This window comes from Rhinatrema bivittatum, chromosome 6, assembly GCF_901001135.1.
Source record: "Rhinatrema bivittatum chromosome 6, aRhiBiv1.1, whole genome shotgun sequence".
Lineage (NCBI taxonomy): Eukaryota > Metazoa > Chordata > Amphibia > Gymnophiona > Rhinatrematidae > Rhinatrema > Rhinatrema bivittatum.
This window is the reverse complement of record NC_042620.1, coordinates 191,411,175-191,432,840: the sequence shown is the minus strand read 5'-3', so window position 1 is coordinate 191,432,840 and position 21,666 is coordinate 191,411,175. Positions and strand designations below refer to the sequence as shown.

Sequence of the window (21,666 nt, the reverse complement as noted above, 5' to 3'; positions counted from 1 at the left end):
CAGAAAAAGCAGCAGAAAGAAAAACTGACCGAAACAGCAAGAGCGCTGAATGAAAACAAAATAAAACAAAGGCAATCAGCCGGATGCATTCAAAGGCTAGGAAATTGTGTGTTGCACTGAAATGAAAAGATTCAAAATAAGTCAGTGCAGCTGACGTATGACAAAGCTTTGGGATTCTACTGCATCTATTTTTGTTTTATATTCTGAACGAGGCACGCATTGCCCCAAACCCCAAGACTACACACACACACAGGACCGAAAGATATGAATGTATACAAAATCCCTCCACATGCGGGGGAGGGGGAATGCAGAAAGAATATCGGTTCTGTGTGCAAACGATCAATACATATCAATGATTTAACACTAGAATCCAGGCTCTTTCCCCTCTGAGTGCAAGAGAGATGCTCAAGAGCACACCAGTGGGTCAAGTTAGACGTCTGTTTACTCTTACGGATAATGCCATATAATAAGCAATGCTTGGGAGACTGGAACCAGCCACTGGTGTCAGGTTCCCAGAGTTATTGATCCTGGCATTATGAGATTAAAGGGAGGAGATTGCACATTTCGGGGAGAGCAGGAAAAGCGCTTACTTGCAGTCGTGCTTTTCAATCTCAAAGTGAGGGTTGAAGTTTAGGACAATCTTCTGGTTAGGCTCCGGGGTAAAGATGACCCATTCGCAGTGCTGGTAAGATGGATAGTCATGAGGGTATCCTGGTGAAGTGATGTAGCCAGCTTCTTTGGCATTCAACCGACTTCCACATGATTGGCCTAGAAAGAAACAATGTCAGAGATCCTGCATTATGACTCATCCTTTTTCAGTTTTGTTTTTTTATGTCAGTGATTGCATGAGGAGAGCCGGCATGTGATAGCATATTTTCAACCAAGGGCACCTCTTCACTCTAAACTGAAATCCATTACACTTCCAGAAAGAGCAGAAATACAGAGGTACACTACCATGTTATTTGCAAGGCAGGGATTTTTAAGTGGACTGTGGCAACATCCTAGAAGCCTTGTGGTGTCTAATGTCAACAGATGCCCACGATAAAATTAATAACTTAGAAATGCATGTTTACTTTGTGTATCTTTCTCTCAAACTAGAGGGAACCTTACAGTTTTTAGAATTACATTGTTAAGATGCTGATCAAAAGGAGGTAACTGTCCAAATATATAATCACACTGACAGCATTGAAGGAGGAGGGAACATCTTAGTGGTGGTCCTGAAAGTGTTTCATTATAAACTGTGTCCCGTCTCTTCAAGTTCAAGTTCCAAACCAGAGCTAGATTTACCAAGACCTTGTCCCCATTCTGTTCCTAAAATCAGGCACTAATGTAGGATTCTTTGCAGCTCATGTTGGGATTCGTAAATGAGTCAAATTACATCAGACTCCTGCCGCCTGACTGAGATAGAGGGCGATCAGCTCAGCTCAGATTATCTAATCATCTCCTGTCCATGGGTTGGGTCTGATCTGAACTCCCTTCAATTTCATATTTACATCAAGTTACAAAACTTGGCATTCTGTCCTGAGACTGCAAACTGCATTCATGCACAGTGCCAAAAACTTGTGAACGTTAGCAATGTGTTTAAGCTTGGATTCCAAGAAACGTGAAATCATGGTGGAAGGAGCTTTCATCTTCCTAGACCTGAAGTTTCACTGGGCATCAGGGATCCAAAATGGGCTTGCACAACTATAGCCGCAATGGTCTTGAACTCTTCTCGCCATTTTATTTTTGGCCATCCTCCCATCCTTCTACTCTACTTCGAAGGCTTTCTCCTTTTGTTCCCTACGTTCTGCCAGACTATTCTGAACAAATTCTAGCAGGCTGAATTCTGCACTCCAGTAATTGACAATGGTGGTTTTGCGGTGCTGTGGCCCACAGATGGCCTGGTAACAATTAACACAAAGAGCAAAAGAAGCACTTCTAAGCTTTGAGTTACAAGAGACCCTAGAGGGTGATTTCAGCTTCATCTCATAAATGCCACAAAGCTGATTTATTATGCTATTATACGCTAGAACAAAAAAAAAAAAAATTCTGTGTCACAATCAATTGATAACACATCTAGAACTTCAGCAAAGTCTTAATTTACATTTCCATTTTCAACTGCTTTTTTTTTTTTTTCCTTCTGTTAGGAACCTGTGGTCTGGCTATTACTGTTCCTCACAGGTCTCTGCCGTCATTATGGTATTTGAAAAACCACCAGTACAAAGAGATTGAATCCTGCCAGCTTTGACCATAGAAGGGGGCACTGTTCTGGAAGTGGTTATATAATAACTATAATAATAATAAATCATTTTAATTTATGTCATGCAAAGAGCATCCCAGCATGTTGTAATTTAATACTTCAGAAACACATGCATGGAAACTCTGGAGGCAGACGACTGGACAAGCCCTTGTGGCACCCAGATGGCACATTAAGTTTCAAAAGGTTAAAAACAAGGAGGAGAGGGAATAGCATTCATGAGACTGTTTATCCCTGGTACTGTTGGGCGAACTGAGACACAGGGGATTAAGGTGATTTGCCCAGGGTCACTCAGAGTCCTCCTGACTCCTGATTTGATTTGGGCTTCGTTTAGAAACCAGGAGAGTTTAGCAGTAAATGAAAAGGTTCCCGCACCCGTGGGACAGCAGCCCTCGGGGGGGGAGGGGGGAAGGTGAGATGTCTGTTTTATTTTCAGATATTACATTTACAATAGTGCAGAGATAACCGTGGAACACGGAAATAACTAAAATTAATGATCACGACTATTATAGCAATCACTCTAATTATTGCGCATGAATTAAAAGTTCTCTAACTGGCACAGTTAAATTGCTTTATTGGGAGGGAGAGCATGGTATATTGATATATATACCTATTTGGATTTTGGGCCATAAATTGAAGTAGACAAATTAACACTCTCTCTGTTTACATTTATTTAGTTGGCACAATTTCATTTAAAAAATTATTTTATGATAAAGCTTCTTTTATTTTAAAAAAAATGTTATTTTAATGTGGAAAAAAAAAAGAAAAGTGACTCCTACAAATTTCAGAGATGTTTTGTATGTATTTGTCACTTCTTATCACTGGCTGCCCTACACAGCTTTGAAAGTTAGTGTTGAAGATTACATGGTATGTCTGAATGGGTAATTACGAGGTAGGTAGGGCAGTGCTGTGTATGTTTAGAAGACACTGCCCTTCACTTTCAAACCGACAGGCAGAGTTTTGCCATCTCAGTCAACAGTGTAATCTACACTAGCTTCGCCTGAATGCTGCTGTTAGCACCAACATGAAGACAAGCAGGACTGGAAGCCTAAACTATGAAGGATTTGCACGCCTGTATAAACCACAAACCCCAATGTTTATTCAGTGACCTAGTCCCAGCAAAGCTACAAAGGCTATTTTCCTTCCTGAGAAATAACACCTATGCCCTACCTGATAAAGTGTTCTCTGGCTGTCCTCCAGCACACTCCAGATAAACAGTGATCAGAGTGATAAGCGACAGCATTAGAAACAATTGCAGATAAATTAATCATTCCTCACAAGTCTGGATTTTATCATCTGGTTGTTCCATATATTAAGGTCATCATACCAGTGTAGGGCTTGTAAAGTCATTCAGCACAGATGAAGGTTAAGACTAATGTACTGAATTGTTGATTACTGTGATGGAGAAATGAGGCTAAGGCTTGTAGGAGACTCGGGATGTATGGCACATCAGCTGTCCTACGACCTGGAGAGTGCTCCAGTTCCTTGTTTACAACCTTGGTTTGCAGAGCTGCCAAGGGGAGCACAGTTTCTAAGATGAAATCTTCAGTGTGCCGAAAGGTACCCCCACCTCCTGGTCCTTAACAGGAAAACACCTTATTTATATTTTCAAATGCCTTTCCACATGGCCCAAAGTGCTGTACAACAAATCATTCATTATTTACACTGATGATGAATGAGAAGGACAAATAACAGTCATTTCCCCTGCCTCTGGGATTGCCTTGTCTTAGACTAGCAGCTGTCTATGACAGGGGGGAATAAAAGGGTAAGACATTTTTGCCGAAAGTAAAATTAAACGATTTTTCAACCTGCGTGTCTTTAGTTTGATTTATTTCTTCTGTTCCTGCTTTTTCTTGGTATTCTCTCATTTCCATCTCTGCCTCCTCACTCCTCCATCTTTCATGCTTTCCTGTCCCTATTTCTCCTCTCTTCTCTCCTATGCTCTCTCCTCCATTCCTCAACCCCTTCCTCCGCTATTGCCTGCCTGGATTTCTTTCCCACCTAATCCCAGGTCCTCTCTCTCTCTCTCAAACCCATCACCAGTGTTCTCCATCTCCCACCGTCCCTGGGCTTCCCCATCACAGATCCTGTCTCCCTCTCCCTCCACCCACTATCTCAGTATTCTTCATCGTAAGGCCTGGGAGCCAATGGCAGCTGCAATGCACACTCTCTCCTTATCGTCCTCGCACTGCTTTCTTCTGCCATCACGCAGCTGCAAGGTGCCCAAACTCTCCTGCTATTCTTAAGAGACTGTGAGAACATGAGAGTTCAGTCTTACATGAGCTGCGAGCTGCATGGTGCCAAAAGAAAACACAACAGCTGCTCCAGAAGCAGCACCAAGAGCAAGCCTCCAAAGAAGGTGAAGTGGGGAAGATTAACCAGTTGGACTTGGAGGGGATATGGGTGGAGGCAGGATGGAGGAAGACGTGGGTGGGGTTGAGACTGGCTGTGATGGGATAGGGGGAGAGGAGCTGAGGAGAAAGAAAGGTCTTGGGGTGAATAGAGAATATGGTGGTGCAAATTTTCCAGGTCGGCTGCATCATTGGAGGGGTATGTCTCTCCCACCAGAAGCCAGCGCATCATCGGAGTACATACCCTTTTCAGCAGCCAGCCACTTTGTCCAGCAATAGTCTTGGCTCTCACATTGAAGTTTAATTATTATTATTATTATTTTTTTTTTTTTATCAAAGTGGCCCTGCTTGAAAAATAATGAAGATCACTGCACTATCCATAAGAACATGCCATACTGGGTCAGACCAAGGGTCCATCAAGCCCAGCATCCTGTTTCCAACAGTGGCCAATCCAGGCCATAAGAACCTGGCAAGTACCCAAAAACTAAGTCTATTCCATGTTACCATTGCTAGTAATAGCAGTGGTTATTTTCTAAGTCAACTTAATTAATAGCAGGTAATGGACTTCTCCTCCAAGAAGTTATCCAATCCTTCTTTTAAACACAGCTATACTAACTGCACTAACCACATCTTCTGGCAACAAATTCCAGAGTTTAATTGTGCGTTGAGTGAAAAAGAATTTTCTCCGATTAGTTTTAAATGTGCTACTTGCTAACTTCATGGAGTGCCCCCTAGTCTTTCTATTAACTGAAAGAGTAAATAACCGATTCACATCTACCCATTCTAGACCTCTCATGATTTTAAACACCTCTATCGTATCCCCCGTCAGCCATCTCTTCTCCAGGCTGAAAAGTCCTAACCTCTTTAGTCTTTCCTCATAGGGGAGCTGTTCTATTCCCCTTTATCATTTTGGTTGCCCTTCTCTGTACTTTCTCCATCGCAATTATATCTTTTTTTAGATGCGGTGACCAGAATTGTACACAGTATTCAAGGTGTGGTCTCACCATGGAGCGACCCAGCTTGGCCATTCTTATGTTCTCATTCTTTTTCTCCTTGTCCCTGCCTCCACCCATCCCCTGTCCTCTGTCTCTCTCCAGCCATCCCCTGTCCCTCTCCAGCCATCCCCAGTTTTGTCTCCTGCTCAGATTCTTCAGACAATCTCTTCACCCTTCCCTTCCCACGCTCACACCCTCAATCCATCTAACACACTCCACGCATACCAACTGGCAAATTCTCATCTAATTCCTGAATCCCTGGTCTTCTCCGTCCCAGTACCTTCTCCCACCTCTTATCCCAAGGCCACAGCATTTGCCATCTGCATCTTCCAGCATGCGGGGCGGGGGGAAGGCAGCGAAGAAGGGATCAGGAAGCCAAGCCACACCACAGTGGAGATGGGGCTGGTCCACAGAAGCAGGAATCTCCCGTTGAATGTGGGAGACTTGAGAGGTCTGACTTCAGTCTCAAAGTTGCAGGTCTGCAGTCAGCTTTTCCTGCACTAGAGTCAATGCAATGAGAACTCGGCTCCTCAGCGATCTCAGGTCTCAGCATATGACATCAATTAACTGTTCGAAGATAAAAGCTATTTTTGTAATGGCACAAATAAAACATTAGGATTCCCATGTTAGTCCACTTGAATGCTAGCAAATGAAGGTATATGAAGATATAAACATATCTTAACATGCGTTTCTTAACTAGCTTTAGAAGCTATGCTCACTTCATCAGGACTGCGCGTTCTACAATGACCTGATGAAGAGTGTTTAGCTCCTGAAAGCTATGTAGTCCAATAAAAAAGGGATCACCTTGTACATATTTTGTTGATCTTCATTTCCACATATTAAAAAACTGAGAATATGTGTCCAACCAATGCATGACATATTAACAGGAAAATATCGCCAGTAGCTACAGGGCAGTCCTCACTGAAGGCCAGATTGAAATGCTAGCCGGAGGCGTGTATGTTGCAACTTAAAACCATCGTCCAATCGCGCTGGTAAGAAAGCTAAACAGGAACTGCACACTATATACTTCATAAAGTAATGGCAATGCAATGCAAGACATCACTTCATGACTGGAACCTAATGTGTGTGGGTATGCTGAGACCCGCATGGATTAACTTAGAAAATGAGCTAACACAAACTTTCAAACTGGTGTTCTGAGAAGCAATATACATTTAAAAAAAAAAAAAAAGAGTGCCTTGTATTTGGACAATTCACAACATCTTAGTGCTTGCTGCGATATCTGCTAAAGCAGGTGAAAGAGCCAGTTCATATTAAAACTTGTAATTCTACTGCAATATGCAGTGTTTCAAATATAATCATCACTGGCACAAAAAAAACAACTGAACAGCGCTTTTGCCTTATATACCTGAATAATGCATGTTCTTTTGTGATAGCAAACAACCACCAAAGAATTCTACATTTCACACGTGGGTTTTTTTTTATGTATAACCTAAAAACATTGCTTCTTATAGAAATGTTTCCATCTGCTATATCTCAACAATGGCCCTTGTTCTACCAAACTTGGTTTCATTAGGGGGAAGTATCCTAGGTGGGAAAGCAAATTATCCGGATAGCTTAGCTCATATAATCAGCGACACAGTCGCGCTGCTGAATATATCCAGCTATCTTAAAAGTTAGCCAGATAAGTATATCCAGCTAATATTAGGACAACCCTATGGACCGACCAGACTCAGCCAGATAAGTTATCCGGCTAACTCGGAATATGCAAGTTCGCTCTTCCCAGAAATGCCCTTGCCCTGCCTGCCACTTAGCGGGCTAACTGTTTAGCCGGATAACTAGTTATCCAGAGAAGTGGCCACCATCTAGCTGGACTGGATATTCAGCCACTGCTACTTAGCCAAATAAGTCTTATCTGGTAACGCCCTTTATGAATTCAGGTTCAAACAAAGCTTGGCAAGCATTCCAATAAACAAAAGATATATAGAAAATCAATCTCTCATCCCGGAGCAAGCACCAGAGCCCATCAGTGCTGTTAATATACCTACGGCTCACACAATTCTGAGATGGTTGTTTATCACATAAGAACATGCATTATTCACTTATATGAGGCAAAAATGCTGTTCAGGTGTTTTTTGTGTCAGTAATGATTATATTAGAGATGCAGTAGAATTACAAATTTTAATAGGAACTGTTTTTTTTCACCTGCTTTAAGAAGATAGCAACATCTACTAGGATATTGTGAATTGCTCAAATATTCAAAGTGCTTTCTTTTGCTTTTTTTTGAAAGGTACCTATTTTACATTACTGATTTCCAAATGAGGGTGAGGAAGAGTTATCTCATCACCCAAGTATTTTTGCTAACACCACCTCTGGAGGCACTAGTGCGGAAACAGCCAGAGCGCCGTGCTGGATAGCACCAGACCCCAGTTTGGCAAACTCCGTAAGGTATCAGTTTTAGTTATAGTACCTATACCTGGGAATGCGCCAGATTTCACTCAAAGACTCTGGGAATTTGATTCAATTGCCAGGTCTCTGGGGGAACACAAGAAAGCTCCAGGCCTCTCTGTTTACTTCTCCAGCCACTCCCCTTCAAGAATCCTGCAGGGAACAGGAGGGAAGGGCTGGAGAAGGAAGCTGAGTAAAGGTTTTCTTCTTTGCAGTGCCTGCTCTAATTTCACCACCTCCCCTTCCTCAATAAGCCTGCAGGGAACAGAAGGCGTGTGAGCCTGGAGCAGACACTACAGAGAGCATATGTAGAGAAAGTGGAAGGCAGAAGCTGGAACAGACACAGCTCAGTCTGCAGCAGTGATTCCAGGATTTGGAATTCAACTGAGGGTGCAGTGAGAGAGCCCAAGTAGGGAGCTATGACTATGGGGGGTGGAGGAAGGAGAGTGCAGGGAATCATCCCTTGAGCGAGGGGGGGGGGGGGGGGGGTAGAGAGAGAGAGAGAGATTGAGGGAAACAGAGTGACCATGGCACTAAAGTTCCCAGGAATGACAATACCACACCAAAATCTGAGAAACTGCAGTTTTATTACTGCATAGAGGCAGATCTTAATTCAAAAAACAAACATCAATTTGAAATCATTTTATAGTGGGATGGAGTCCTGGGTCTAGTTAAATGGGTCACCAATGGCAAAAGAAACACAGTTAACACACTGTGCCATAAAAACTCTCTTTCTCACTCTGTCTCTGAACTTTCAGGAATCTGAGGAGTAAAATGGTGTGAGCCCGGCACAAGGAATTTAACAATAGTGGCAGGAAGTTTCCTCCAAGGAGATCTTTAGTTCTCATCTGCAGAAGAGAGTCATCACTTCCTCATCCTTGCTCTTGTCGCACATAGAACAAGACTATTTTTACCCCTAAACAGAAGGCCGTGATCTTTTCTTTCAAAACATATTAGTCATTAAAAAATATTTCTCTGCACCTAGCTGAGTCTTGGCTTCTGCAATACTCCCTAAACCACCCCCTCACACACATACTCTTCTGTTTTTGTGTATCTCAAAGAAATGAAGAAAACAAAAAAAAAAATAATTCTAAGCACTGTAAAATCAAGAAAACATCTGGTTTTGTCCCATAGGGAGATCCTGTTCAGCACACAAACATTTGCAAACCCACATTCCTGCCCAAATCTCTCTCTCGCACACACACATACATACTTCCATACAAAATCCATATATCACTTACATATAGGCATGCCTTATTAACTCACTCTCATTCACACCCTCATTTCAAAAGTCACACATCATTTGCTCATGCCTATATCCCTCAGAAAAAGTTAGGTAGTGAACTGTTAGGGCCATGTTATTCCTGGAGTGAGGGCAGTCAGGAAATAGAAGTAACTCTGACAAAAGAAAGCAGGGTCCGTTCTTGCACAGCTCCTCATAGGCCTTTGAGTCAGTCTCTTCCCATTCTCCAGTGCACGGCATATGCAGTACTCAAGCTCAGGGGGACCATACTTCAGCAACCATCAAAACTGTCCCAACATCATCTTGAATAGAGCAACCCTTTTTTGGTTTTTTTTTATTACTAAAGCAAAACCGTTAAAGCAACGGAGAACACTAGGCTAGAGAGCTGGATTTCACCCTCCAAAATGTACTAAGATAGCACACAATTACTGCCACAGTGAATCTCAAACCTAACAACTCCTAGGTACCCTAGGCATGCCCACAGCTTGCACACAGATTCCTCTTCACCCCATGCACAAAGAAAGAAAGAAAAGTAATTCCCTCAGGGTGGGTTTTCCCATTATTTTTCTCACCACTTTCAGTACAGACCAGCCAATGCAATACACTGTTTAACCTGTGATTGGACGCAGGTTTTGGACGCGTGTCCACAACCTCTTATTCTCTAATGGGATTAGTGCATTAAAAAAAAAAAAAGTGTACCTGACCTGCACAATTTTACCCTGAGAAATTAACGCCTGCCCAGAGCAGGCGTTAATTTCTGAGAAGCCCAAAAAGTGTACAGAAAAGCAGGAAATAACTGTTTTTCTGTACTTCCTCTGACTTAATATCGTGGCAATATTAAGTCGAAGAAACAAGACGGATGAGAATATTAAAAACACATTTTACAAAAAAAAAGTGTGCTGGCGGCGGTCAGGTTAGGAAAAGAGATGCTCAATTAACGAGCGTCCGTTTTCTTAACCTGCTGACAGCCACCCCTCCTGTGCGCCCAATGCCTCAGAGGCACTAGGGACGCACATTTGTCCCTAAGCGCCTCCCTTAGCAGCGCAACCCCTCATTTAAATATTTGATTGCGCGCCCAGGAGAGGTGGCCGGGCACACGTTAGGAAAGCGGGCGCCCAACGCCGAGCGCCCATCTTTTTGCGCAGATTTATTGGATTGGCCTGCGAATGTGCAAAGACTCCAGTCTTCCTATAGTCTAACAAGCAGGGATCTGGAAGTGCACCTCACTTCAATCTATCCACCCCTTAGGCCAAGGAAGTTCCCACATAAAGCAAAACACAATCCTAGCTTAATTAAAAGCATCAGCAAGTAAACTGTTGTGTTTCCAGTCCTGGCGAAGGCAAGGCTTTCCTGCTGAAAGCCCAGTGAATGTCATGAGAAAGTAAAAAGCATTCCAAAAGATACTCAGTGCACATATGCGCTCATTATCTCAGTTTGCTCATACCATGAGTTTTTAGTTCACAGATTCACAGGCTCACGAGTCACAATAAAGGGGTATGCAGTTCAACTTCTTGCAAGAGTGACCCTTCACCACATCATCCATCTCCACAAACTTCTGTGCCATCTTCCATTTTAAATATGCTCTCTGCATTGCTCATTATAGCTAAAGTAGCTGTAAATTGTGGAAACTTTTACTGAAGCAACATAAGGATTATTCAAAGTTGGTTATGTCCCAAGCGATATTGAAAGGTTGTGTGAGAGGCCCTCTCTTAATAAGACTTCTCACGTGCCTATGTGAGGCTTTATGACACTGGGTTAAAATAGATGGGGAACTGAACCTCGGGTGCCTGAAAAAATCACAGAGAAAACTGTATCTAAATCTAGTTATTCTCTTCCCATAAGGCAAATCGCACTGTAGTTTTAGTTCCCAGTTTGGCTGTTTATTTACAAGCTTGATATCAGGTTTCATCTATGCAGTTATTTTCATTCTTCTTCCAAATTGTAACGTGTTTCATTTTGTTAAAAAACAAATCTCCCCCCCCCCCCCCCAAAAAAAACCTGTTTTGTTTTTTTTAATTGACTTTCACTTAAGTCAATGAAAAAAACAAAACTAAAAAAACAATGACGCAAAATACCTCTACCATCCCCTTAGCATCCTCTCCAGCTTCTCCAGCCCGCACTTACCGATTCTGGGGTGGGTCTCCCATGTCAGCAGGGGCTGGAGCAATCCCCATTTGCTCCTGTTCTGCCAGCTTCAGTTAAAAAACCCAGCACTGGTGGTAACATTTTGTTTTGCAGTTGTGTGTGTGGCCATAAAACAAGATGGCACTGTCACTTTTCAAACTGGAGCGGGAGTGACTAAGGATCGTTCCTGCCCCTTTCGACATCAGAGACTCCCATGGAAGGGGTGTGTGATCTGGCGGGAGGGGGGGAGGGTGTATTTTTCTTTTGCAGGTGGGGGTCTAAATGTAATGTTTATATCAGTTCAGCAAATGAAACAAATTAAAAAAAACAAACATTAGATGAATCAAAAGCCAAATAAAGAAATCCTCCTGAAACTAAAAAAAAACAACAAAAATTTTTTTTCCAAGCACATCCCTAGTAACTAGTTTACAGTAATCACAAAAAGATCCTCCTGCAATACTAAAAGAAGGATTTTGTTTCCCATGGGCAAACAAAGTCAGTGTTGCTCTCCACAAAGCTGATGTTCAGGCAGATTTTCCTGTGACCTCCATTGGACAATTCCTTTTGCCCATAGGGAACTTGGTTTTTCTAACCTCTGGAGCCTTGCCAGAGATCCGTGCTTTAGGAATTTACAGAATTCAACCTCTCCCTCAGTCACAGGCTCGTGACACCCTTCACCAGCCCCTGAACTTATCTGGAAGTCATGCTCTTCCCTTGGGCATTGGCACTCCTGCTAAGGAGTCAGTTGATTCTGGCCCTTTCCATGCCAACCTTTCTTCCCTGCTATGCAAGCTCCTTCCAGACTTCTCTCTCTCTGAGGAAAGACTCTGGATTTTTCTCAAGGTCCACCATGTTACACCTTGGAGTCTCATTTCAGGGGTGTTTCTGGGGCACAGCATTACTTTACGGCCCCACATGATTCACTTTCTTTAGATCATTCTTAATTGGTCCAACAAAAAGGTGAGGGAGAGGGCGAGCAATATGTTACGCTACTATTTAAACCACTGTAACAGGGGGCATTTTTAACTCAGGGTGAGGTGGGGGGGGGGGGCAGTTTTTCATACACAGTCAGAGGTACGAACAGCAAAGTTGACATCACTGAAGATTTTCTGTCATTTGGAGCGATGAAAGGTAAAAGAAGATTCGATTTGTACTATGTCCTCTCTACCTGGCTCGATGCACTCTCTACCTAGCTTCAGTCAAGCTAGGTAGAGAGGACATTGTACAAATCGATTCCTCTTTTACCTTTCATCGCTCCAAACGACAGAAAATATTCAGTGATTTCAACTTTGCTGTTTGTACCTCTGGCTGTGTATTTATTTATTTATTTATTTAACAGCTTTTCTATACCGACATTAAAATACACATCATATCGATTTACATTTCAACAAAAAGGAGGAAAATACAAAGAACAGGGGAGGGGGAGGTGGACAACTGTAAGATAAAAAAAACTAAAAGGCTCATGAGCAGCAAGCCAAGCAAGGTTGCAACTAGAACGGGGAGAGGAAGAAAGAAGGCTAATAAATTACAAAACTATAACATTTTTACATATTTACATATGATAGGTAATTGCATAGGATTTATGATTGAGAGAGCGTGAAAACAACGGGTAAGGAACGGGTAGGGGGCAGGGGTCAAAGAGATTAATCTGGGAAAGCTGTGTATGTAAAACTGCCCCCCCCCCAGACTTACCCCATCCCCCAAACCTTGCCCAGAGTTAAAAGTGCCCCCCCCTTTAAACGCGCAAGTGCGATAAAAGTATCGTGCGTTGTAGACATTACCTATCCGGGAGCAGGGAAATTTTCTCCCTTTTTTTTTTTTTTATCACGGGTGCTATTTCTGCTATATTTATAGCATATTGATGAATCGAGGCCTTAATTTGTTAGTTTTCTTACTCATACTTCCATAATTAGTTTTGGAAGCTGGAACAGGGAAGGGAAATGAACTGAGCTAAGTCTGTACCTAGAGACAAGCCTTGGCCTGCTAGGACCCTCATCATGTTACAGCATGACAGCCAAGCTTTAGCAGTGCAGATGTCACAAGAAAAAGCAATGTTCTCACGAGCTATCCCCCTCTGCCCTCTGAAGGTATTTCATAATATTCTTCGAAGGTCAAGGTGACAGCATCTTCTTTCTTTGCTCCTCCATGAAGAATAGCCCACCCATTCTCATCTTTTTCAGATTCAGACAGGCAAAAATTATTGATGGTCGAGTAGGAAGAGCCTTGAGATGGATAAACAGAAAAGTGTTGAACTGTCATCTGTTAAGTTACAACAATCTTGGCATTTTAGCAGTCCCCAAATCTTTGTTCTGACAAGGAAACTGTGTCTGCCCAGCAGCATGGACCCCTGACCAAAGAAAAATGTGCATTTTTTAAAACGACAAAAGGTGGATGTTAGAATAGACGGGTGGTGGACTTAGGATCCGCACACCGTCTGGCTTGCTGACACCGTTTCCAATAAATCGTGTTGCGATTTACCTGTGCTTTACTTTAACAGTGTTTCATATATGGGTCTTTTTTTTTTTTTTTGTGCAAATGATTTATTCTGAGACCGTTTTCAGGAATCCATAAAAAAGCGGAACTGCAATTTAAATGAGTATGTTTTTCTATGTGTCACCAAAAAACCGAACTTCCGCCTTGGGGAGGGGAACAAATGTTTTGAAGTTAGTTGGAAAAACTGGCTTTGCAGTGGTAGACATAAATTATACTTTTTAAATACCCCAAACCTTTGAAGGCTCACAGTGGTATTCTGCAGAAAAAGAGAAACTATTGTCTATAGAAGTGTAGGTATTTGAAGAAGGGCAGAACTGTGGTTCCTGCAAAAACAAAGAAATCCTACACTGTTTTTTTTTTTTTTCTTCAGATCATATGCTCAGAAGTGGGAGGATGAGACATCGTTTTCAATCCCGATCATACAGTTCCAGTTAGAGGTTTTTAATTTGTCCTTTTAAACAAAGATGACACAAGGCCTGCCCTCCATCTCAGTTTTAAAACTGGTTTTTAAAGCATCTTAGAGCATTTATTGGATTATGGTTAAGATTCCTGCCTTTTCTTCCAGATTTTGATCTCATTCCCAAGAAGAACTGTTTGAAGTTTTTGAAAGTTCCTCCATACTTAATTTATTCTTCTACCACTACAGATCCCAGTAATCCAGGGTAGGGTGAAGTTGTGCTCAAGACAATCAGGATTCTCCGTTCCCTCTGCTTAAGTTCTTTATAAAGTTCAAATTAACACTCCACGTGCTGTGTCTCGCTAGAACACTTTCAAAGTCATTACTTTTAGGACCTTCGTATGAGCGGTCAAGGTGCCCCAAGTATACAACTCATGTTGCACCTGTTTCTCACTAGGCTTTTCCTTTTGACTTTAAAGTTTACAGTGATAAGGTTTAAAATGTGTTTAAGAAATTGTTACTAAAAACTCAGTGATGAGAGATTCGGCGGCACAGTGAAAAACAGGCGCAAAATGAGTTGTAAGCTTTAGGTACCTTGGCTGCTCCTATTAAGGTCCTAAAAATGACTTTGAAAGTGCTCTAGTGAGACCACAGTGTGTGGGGTGTTCATTTGAACTTTGTGAAGAATGTAAGCAGAAGGAATGGAGATTTATAATACTTTTGCTCTTGAAACCTTTATGTTTATTGCCAGGAATCAATACCATTTCTGGTATAATACTTTCGAAGCAAGAACAGAGTATGAACTGCTAAAGCTGTTGGTTTAGCCATAGTAGAAAGCAGCACACTTTTTATCTTTCAAAATGTGAAGACATGAGAAACAAAAGCATATTAGACAAAATAAAAATGCTGACTCAGGAATAAGACTGACAAAGGGATGGATGGCGCAAGTTAATATTCAGTGGAAGAAAAAGCAGGAGTATTGACAGAAATGTATTCTATTGAATCAGTTCCCTCCCCCCCTCTTTTTTTTGTACTTATATTTTATTAATTTCAAAAATATCAAATACAAATATCATATTTGAAAGAAATAGAAGTACAATACAGAGAAACTAAAATTAAAATAAGAAAAAAGGCAAATCATTTTTATGCACAATTTAGACCACGATAACATGGAAGGGGGGGGGGGGAGAACAGAAAATAAACCCGAGGCTTGGCTTATACAATACAGGTTTATAAGTACATAAAGAAAAAATGGATACACCCGAACAGAATTACCATCGTATATGAACGCCGATCACTGAGAAGGCTGAGAGATGACATTACCCCTAGTGTCTAGAAAGCCCCTCAGCTGGGAAGGATCAAAAAAGAAATATTTGACACCATTCAAGGCAATCAAACATTCACAAGGATATCTTATGACACAAGTGGCACCCAAGGCCAATACGGCGTCATCTTGGACAACTTCGGAAAAATCCAGAGCGTCTGTCCTTTAAACAAGACTTCTATGTGATGAAAAAACAAGCGTAAAATATGATTTCTGTCCTATGATTTTCTGACCAGTAGCGTAGCTCTAGAAGAAATATTCTCTTCAGAATTTAAGAAAATTAGACAAATTAGAAAAATTTTGAGGAGTCACGCTATCCAGTTGCTTCTTAGAGGTAGGTAGATAGTATTATTTGGCAATCAGAGGTAAAGTTTCATCTGGAATCTCTACAGACTTATTTCATATAGATCTTGAACAACTCAGATGGAGAAAGAAGTTTAATTTTTGGAAAATTAAGTATTCGCAAGTTCAAGGCTTTTGAAAATTTTTCCAAACTCTCAATTCGATGTGAGGAAAAAGATAAATATTTAACGTTACTGAGTTGTACTTCTTCTACTTGTTTAATGGATGTCTCCAACCCTGCTACTTTCTTCTTACATTGCCACAAATGAGAATCCTGGTTTAGCATTTTAGAGTAAATGTCCAAATTAAGAACAATAAGGGATGAAACTATCTTATTAACAGTGGCCAAAGCTTTCCACAAACTATCCAAAGAGACGCAGAAAGATTTATCATGATCAGATCCAACCTAAAGATCCAAAATGGCATTGTGCACCACCTGTGAGTCTACCCCAGTCAATGGGGCTTGAGACAGTACGATCCCAGGTCTCTCTTCAGGCCGCTGGAGAGGTTGAAACATCCCCCAGTTCTATCCGTTGCACACCCCTCCTGCAGCCTGAATTGGGGAGGCACCGACTGATGACGCGGTGGACATCGAAGGCCATCCCATGCTCTGGCAGCACCTCAATCGCAAAGGAAGTGTCACCAGGCAGCCATGACGTTGAACGCTTCTCAGGACTGAGTGAAGCCTCAGCCACTGACGGACTGGATGCGCCTGCTCCAGCCAAGCCGGACACTGAGATGGGCGCTGATGGAAAGAGTGCATACTCAGCCACAGTTGGTTGTCAGGTTCCTCCTACTGAAGGAAAAACACCGCACTGATCCTTTCCTTTTCCCCATATTAAGGAGCCAAGCAAACAGAAAGGAAGTGAAAAAGAATTAGAAAGTTCAAAGATCACTCAGGTGCACACGTCCGGTCAGGGCGCTATCTTAATTCCCCCAGTTCCCCTTTTTTGATCTTTTTTTTTTATAGGGGGAAACAAGTATGACAGGGCTTCGCAATCCTCACTGAACATTTTCCTTGTTGACACTTTTTGGAGGATTTTGCATTTTTGGGGTGCTCCCCTGGCTTACCTCCCCTTTTTGGGGAATGGATTAGTAAGTGTGTAAGTGTGTGCTCAGCTTGCTTAGCTGGTTTTCCCACTGATCCTCTGAGTTTGGTGGACCTCATGATTTACCAGTGGAAGATTATGGAAGATTGTTGAGAGTTGATTGGGCATTTTTTTGCATTTTGACCAGTTCCCGACAGTTTTCTCCTTCTGGAAGGGCTGGCTTTCCCAGTGGTTTCAACCTGTGAGCAGTTAACAGTGGAGCAGAGACTACTGAATAGAGAGGAGTTGTGTATCCAACTTAGAAGCAAGGGATTTCCTCTTTCTTCCAATATTCTCATTTTTCTTATGATTGTGGAAGAGGGAATTTTTCCTACTGTCTAATGGGGAAGGAGTAATGGATACTGATTCAGATCAAGAAGACATCTGGGATAAAATGTACCATGGACAGACAGGCTGTAGCATTGGGGTGGTTATTCTTCTGCTTTTGTTTATGATCTTCGCAAAGTTGGCTTGGATTCTGTTTTCAAGATCAAGTAAATTCTTTTTGTTTTGTTGAATACCACTACTTGGCTCTCTGCTATGTTATCTGGTGTCTTTCCCACCATCTGAACTCTTCTACTGTGAATATTTATGGGTCAGTGAGAGAGTCATGGGTGAATATAAATGACTTTGTTGAGACACTGCACCAATGACCCCGCAGGTCTACGCTTCTTTGCCACCGGTGAACCCTGGCATCCCAGGTGCTACGTGGGTGATGCAATGGCAGAGTGACAAAGAGATCCAGGACACTGATGGCATCCTAGGAATTGTATGGCCTCTTCATTCGATCTAATAAACAAAAGGGGTGAGGGGGTGAGGTTACGGAAGTTAAAGTTAACCACTCTTAGCGCTATCAGTCTAAGTAGATAAGAGCAATGCTATACTGATCTATATCAGAATCTCCCACAGGTAACACACAGATACATGCAAAGTATGACTACAGCTGAGGGGACTCAGACAAGCAGATATTTAAAAACAAGGAGCATGCATACAATTAAAGTTTTATATCCTGTATTCTAATAAAATAAACATAAAATACAAGAAATCAGAGATTTGTTGGGACAAAAAGAGTACTAGATCTAGAGGTGGCAATCAAGATAAGAAACAGCTATTGTGAGATGCTATGATAGCACTGCTGCCCTGGCACAAGTCACTTTCTGAAAAACACACATTTGGCGTGCATGTATGTATACAACTGCTTTATGACTTCCAGATCATATCTGTTTCCTTTTCTAATTAGAATCATGTCTTAACTCTTTCAGCTAGTGCTGAGTGGCTCATGCAGTATTCTTCCTTTTTTTGGACATCCTTTTTTTGGTGATTGTCCAATGATACCATGAACAGAAAGAACATACAGGCCAATACAATCTCGGTGCGCAGAAACGGGCGCTCATGATTGAGTGCCCGTTCTCCTAATGCATGCCGATCGACCTCTCTGGGGCGCCCGATGCAATATGCAAATGGGATTCTGCTGTATTTTCTGCTTTTCTATACACTATTTGGGCTCCTCAAAAATTAATGCCTGCTCCAGGGCAGGCATTAATTATTGAGGATAAACGTGTGTGCATCGAGCACACGTTATTTTTTTTTCATCGGAGGAAATAGCTAATAGCCTCATCAGCATGAATATATATGTGATGTGCGATTAGCTGCGCGCACTATTGGGCGTGCGTTTTGGATGTGCTAACTCCCGTTTTGCATCGGGGGTTATGGATGCGCGTCCAAAATGCGTATCTAATCACATGTTGAACCGTGCACTGCGGCCAGCGCAGAGTATTGCATCGGCCTGATAGTCTGAGATTTGCACACTATTTTTGCAGGCTGTAACTGACAGAGTAGAAACATAATGGCTGTAACTGACAGAGTAGAAGACGACCATACGGCCTATCTAGTTTGCCCATCCACACCAACTAATCTGCCCAAAAATCCCTACCACTCTCCCAAAGATCTCCTGTGTTTATCCCATTCTTTCTTGAATTCAGATACTGTCTTCTTTGTCTCCACCACCTCCACTGAGAGGCTGTTCCATGCATCCACCACCCTGTCTGTAAAGAAATATTTCCTTAGATTATTCCTGAAAAACTGAGCGGAACTGCCCTTAAAATGGGGGACAGACATGATGTGAAGTGAACTTTTAAAAGTATAAAAGGACACAGGAAAGAGGTGATCATCTCTCTGTGTAAAAGAAATTCTGGAATTTACAAATCCATTGTTTGCAAGTGAAGCAGAATCCTTTGGAACAGGAGTTCCCGATTTCAACCACACTCTTTCTGGTGATCGGGAGCAGTTTGGTCAAGCTAAATGTGTTCACAGTCCAAGACAGTAAAAATGGTTCACAGGAAATGTTTAGAAGTCCTCTTCAAATACTTCTCCTTAATACAATCATTACAAATTAGGTCTGACTTTGGCCATGTCCATCTTAAACTGGTTCCATTACTATCTGGGGATAAAATAAAAGTATCCTACAAACGCTTGGCTAGATTTCTAGATTGTTCAATGGAACAGTGGCATAGCAAGGGAGAAATCTATGCCTCCCCCTCCCCCCTGGGCATCAGGTGGCGGGAGGGCGCTGATTGGCCCTGCCTGCAGCATCAATAACCAGTGCCTCCCACTGCTCAAGGTGTCTGCACCTACCTGGGAAGTCTGGCAGCTTCCCTCCTGTTCCCTACAGACTGCCAGGGAGGGGAGAGACTGGACTAGGGATCAGAATAGTTTGCACTGCCCAACCTACTCTAAAATCACCCCCTCCTGCCTGCAGGGAACAACAAGAACATAAGAACATGCCATACTGGGTCAGACCAAGGGTCCATCAAGCCCAGCATCCTGTTTCCAACAGTGGCCAATCCAGGCCATAAGAACCTGGCAAGTACCCAAAAACTAAGTCTATTCCATGTTACCATTGCTAGTAATAGCAGCGGCTACTTTGTAAGTCAACTCAATTAATAGCAGGTAATGGACTTCTCCTCCAAGAACTTATCCAAACCTTTTTTAAACACAGCTATGCTAACTGTACTAACCACATCCTCTGGCAACAAATTCCAGAGTTTAATTGTGCGTTGAGTGAAAAAGAACTTTCTTCAATTAGTTTTAAATGTGCCACACGCTAACTTCATGGAGTGGTTCTTCTCTTGTCTATTCAGTTTGTCCAACCTCAGCTCCACCATCTCCCCAGTCCCCTCCTGTTCCTTGCCTGCTGCTTGGTAGTGGAGGGGGCTGGAGAAGAAAGCAGAGGGCTGTTCTTGTACTAGCCCTGTGTGCCCGTGCCTAGCCAGATGGAGAGGACATGGATCGTGGAGGAGTGGAAGAGGGGAAAATGCAGGAATCATCCATAGAGGAGAAAGATAGAGAGAGATAGAGAATGTGTGTGTCAGTAACAGAGAGGGAGTCTGCTTGTGCATTTGATGCTGAGGATCTGTGAGTGCCTCCCCCTCCCCCATGCAGTCCTCACTTCCACCTGTGTGAGCTGACGGTGCTTCTCTGCTGAGCCCTCCTCCCCAACCCCCACATTCCCCAAGTCCCTTTAGCACTGGAGCTCTCTATCTGGAACTTTCAGCCTTGCTGTCATTTTTCCTCTCCAGCAATTGGCCAAAAACAGGATTTTATTCCCCTAAATGGCTCTCACCATCTATGTGACCCATGCCGCTACTACCCAGTAGACAAGCTCTGTGACTGCATGGCCCCTATGTGTTAGTACATGCCCTCTGCGTGTGTGCGCACGTGTGTACTCGAATTGGCCCCGAGGCACCAGAGACCCACAGTACATCCCTGCATCAGGCCTTCCTTACTTCCATTTTGTTAAATCAGCCCCACTACATTCATTTTCAAAGGTAGCTCCTCCTCTTTCCCATATTATTGTTACTATATACTTTTGTGGAATCGATTTTATTATTGAACTTTATTCATTGTGACTGCATATCTTTCTCTAAAAATATTTGAACTTCCATTGGACCTTGGTGAATATATTCTAGCGCTGTAGATACGATCACAGCTTACATTTCACCCTTAGCTCAAGAGCCATCCCCTCATTTTAGGGACAGACTCCCATTTCTCTGCATCGTTTGTGGAAATACACTTCCTACATCACCCTCGCTCATATCGAACTGTTAAAAACCGGGTATTTAATTTTCCTGTACTGGCTTCCAAATCACAACATCCACTCTCACCAAGGAACCAGCCGACTGAGAAAATTGTGGCATATGAAACGTGTCAGACAATCCCTTTCAACGCTGGTTGAGCAATGTGGGATACAAGGACAAGAGGGAACTAAAATCCTAGCAACAATGGCAACAACAGCAGCATCTGCAAGGCATCAGGAAGGCCGGGCCAAGCCATTCCTTACTGAAGTCCCAGGCCCACATGCAAAGCGGACATAACACAGCTGAAGAAAAGCAAACCGTTTTATCTGGGTCAAAGTACTGCAGAAGTGCTTATGGGTTTAGTTGATAAATAGAGCCAATGTTCCCAGAATTCATTGAAAGGAGAGAGAGAGATAAGAGCAGAAATGCAGATCTGAAACTAATTCTGCGGGGCGGGGATAATCCAAAATTATTTTCATTACCGGTCAAAAGTTTACTGCCTTAAGCTGCATTCTTTTTCTTTGTTTGCCGCATACTGGGAACGCAGATGTCAGAACAGAAACCTTCCCCAGCGCACTGTCTCTGCTG

The 21,666-nt window shown here is 42.5% G+C and overlaps 1 protein-coding gene across 2 annotated transcripts in view; it reads right to left on the bottom strand.

Annotated features, from left to right (window-relative positions):
* NRP2 (neuropilin 2) overlaps positions 1-21,666 on the bottom strand; it is a 277,836-nt gene that overhangs the window by 238,435 nt on the left and 17,735 nt on the right. For both annotated transcript variants that reach the window (XM_029606320.1, XM_029606319.1), the window contains exon 2: positions 591-768. In XM_029606320.1, the coding sequence (XP_029462180.1) occupies positions 591-768 (178 nt within the window). The remainder of the gene's footprint in view (positions 1-590; positions 769-21,666) is intronic.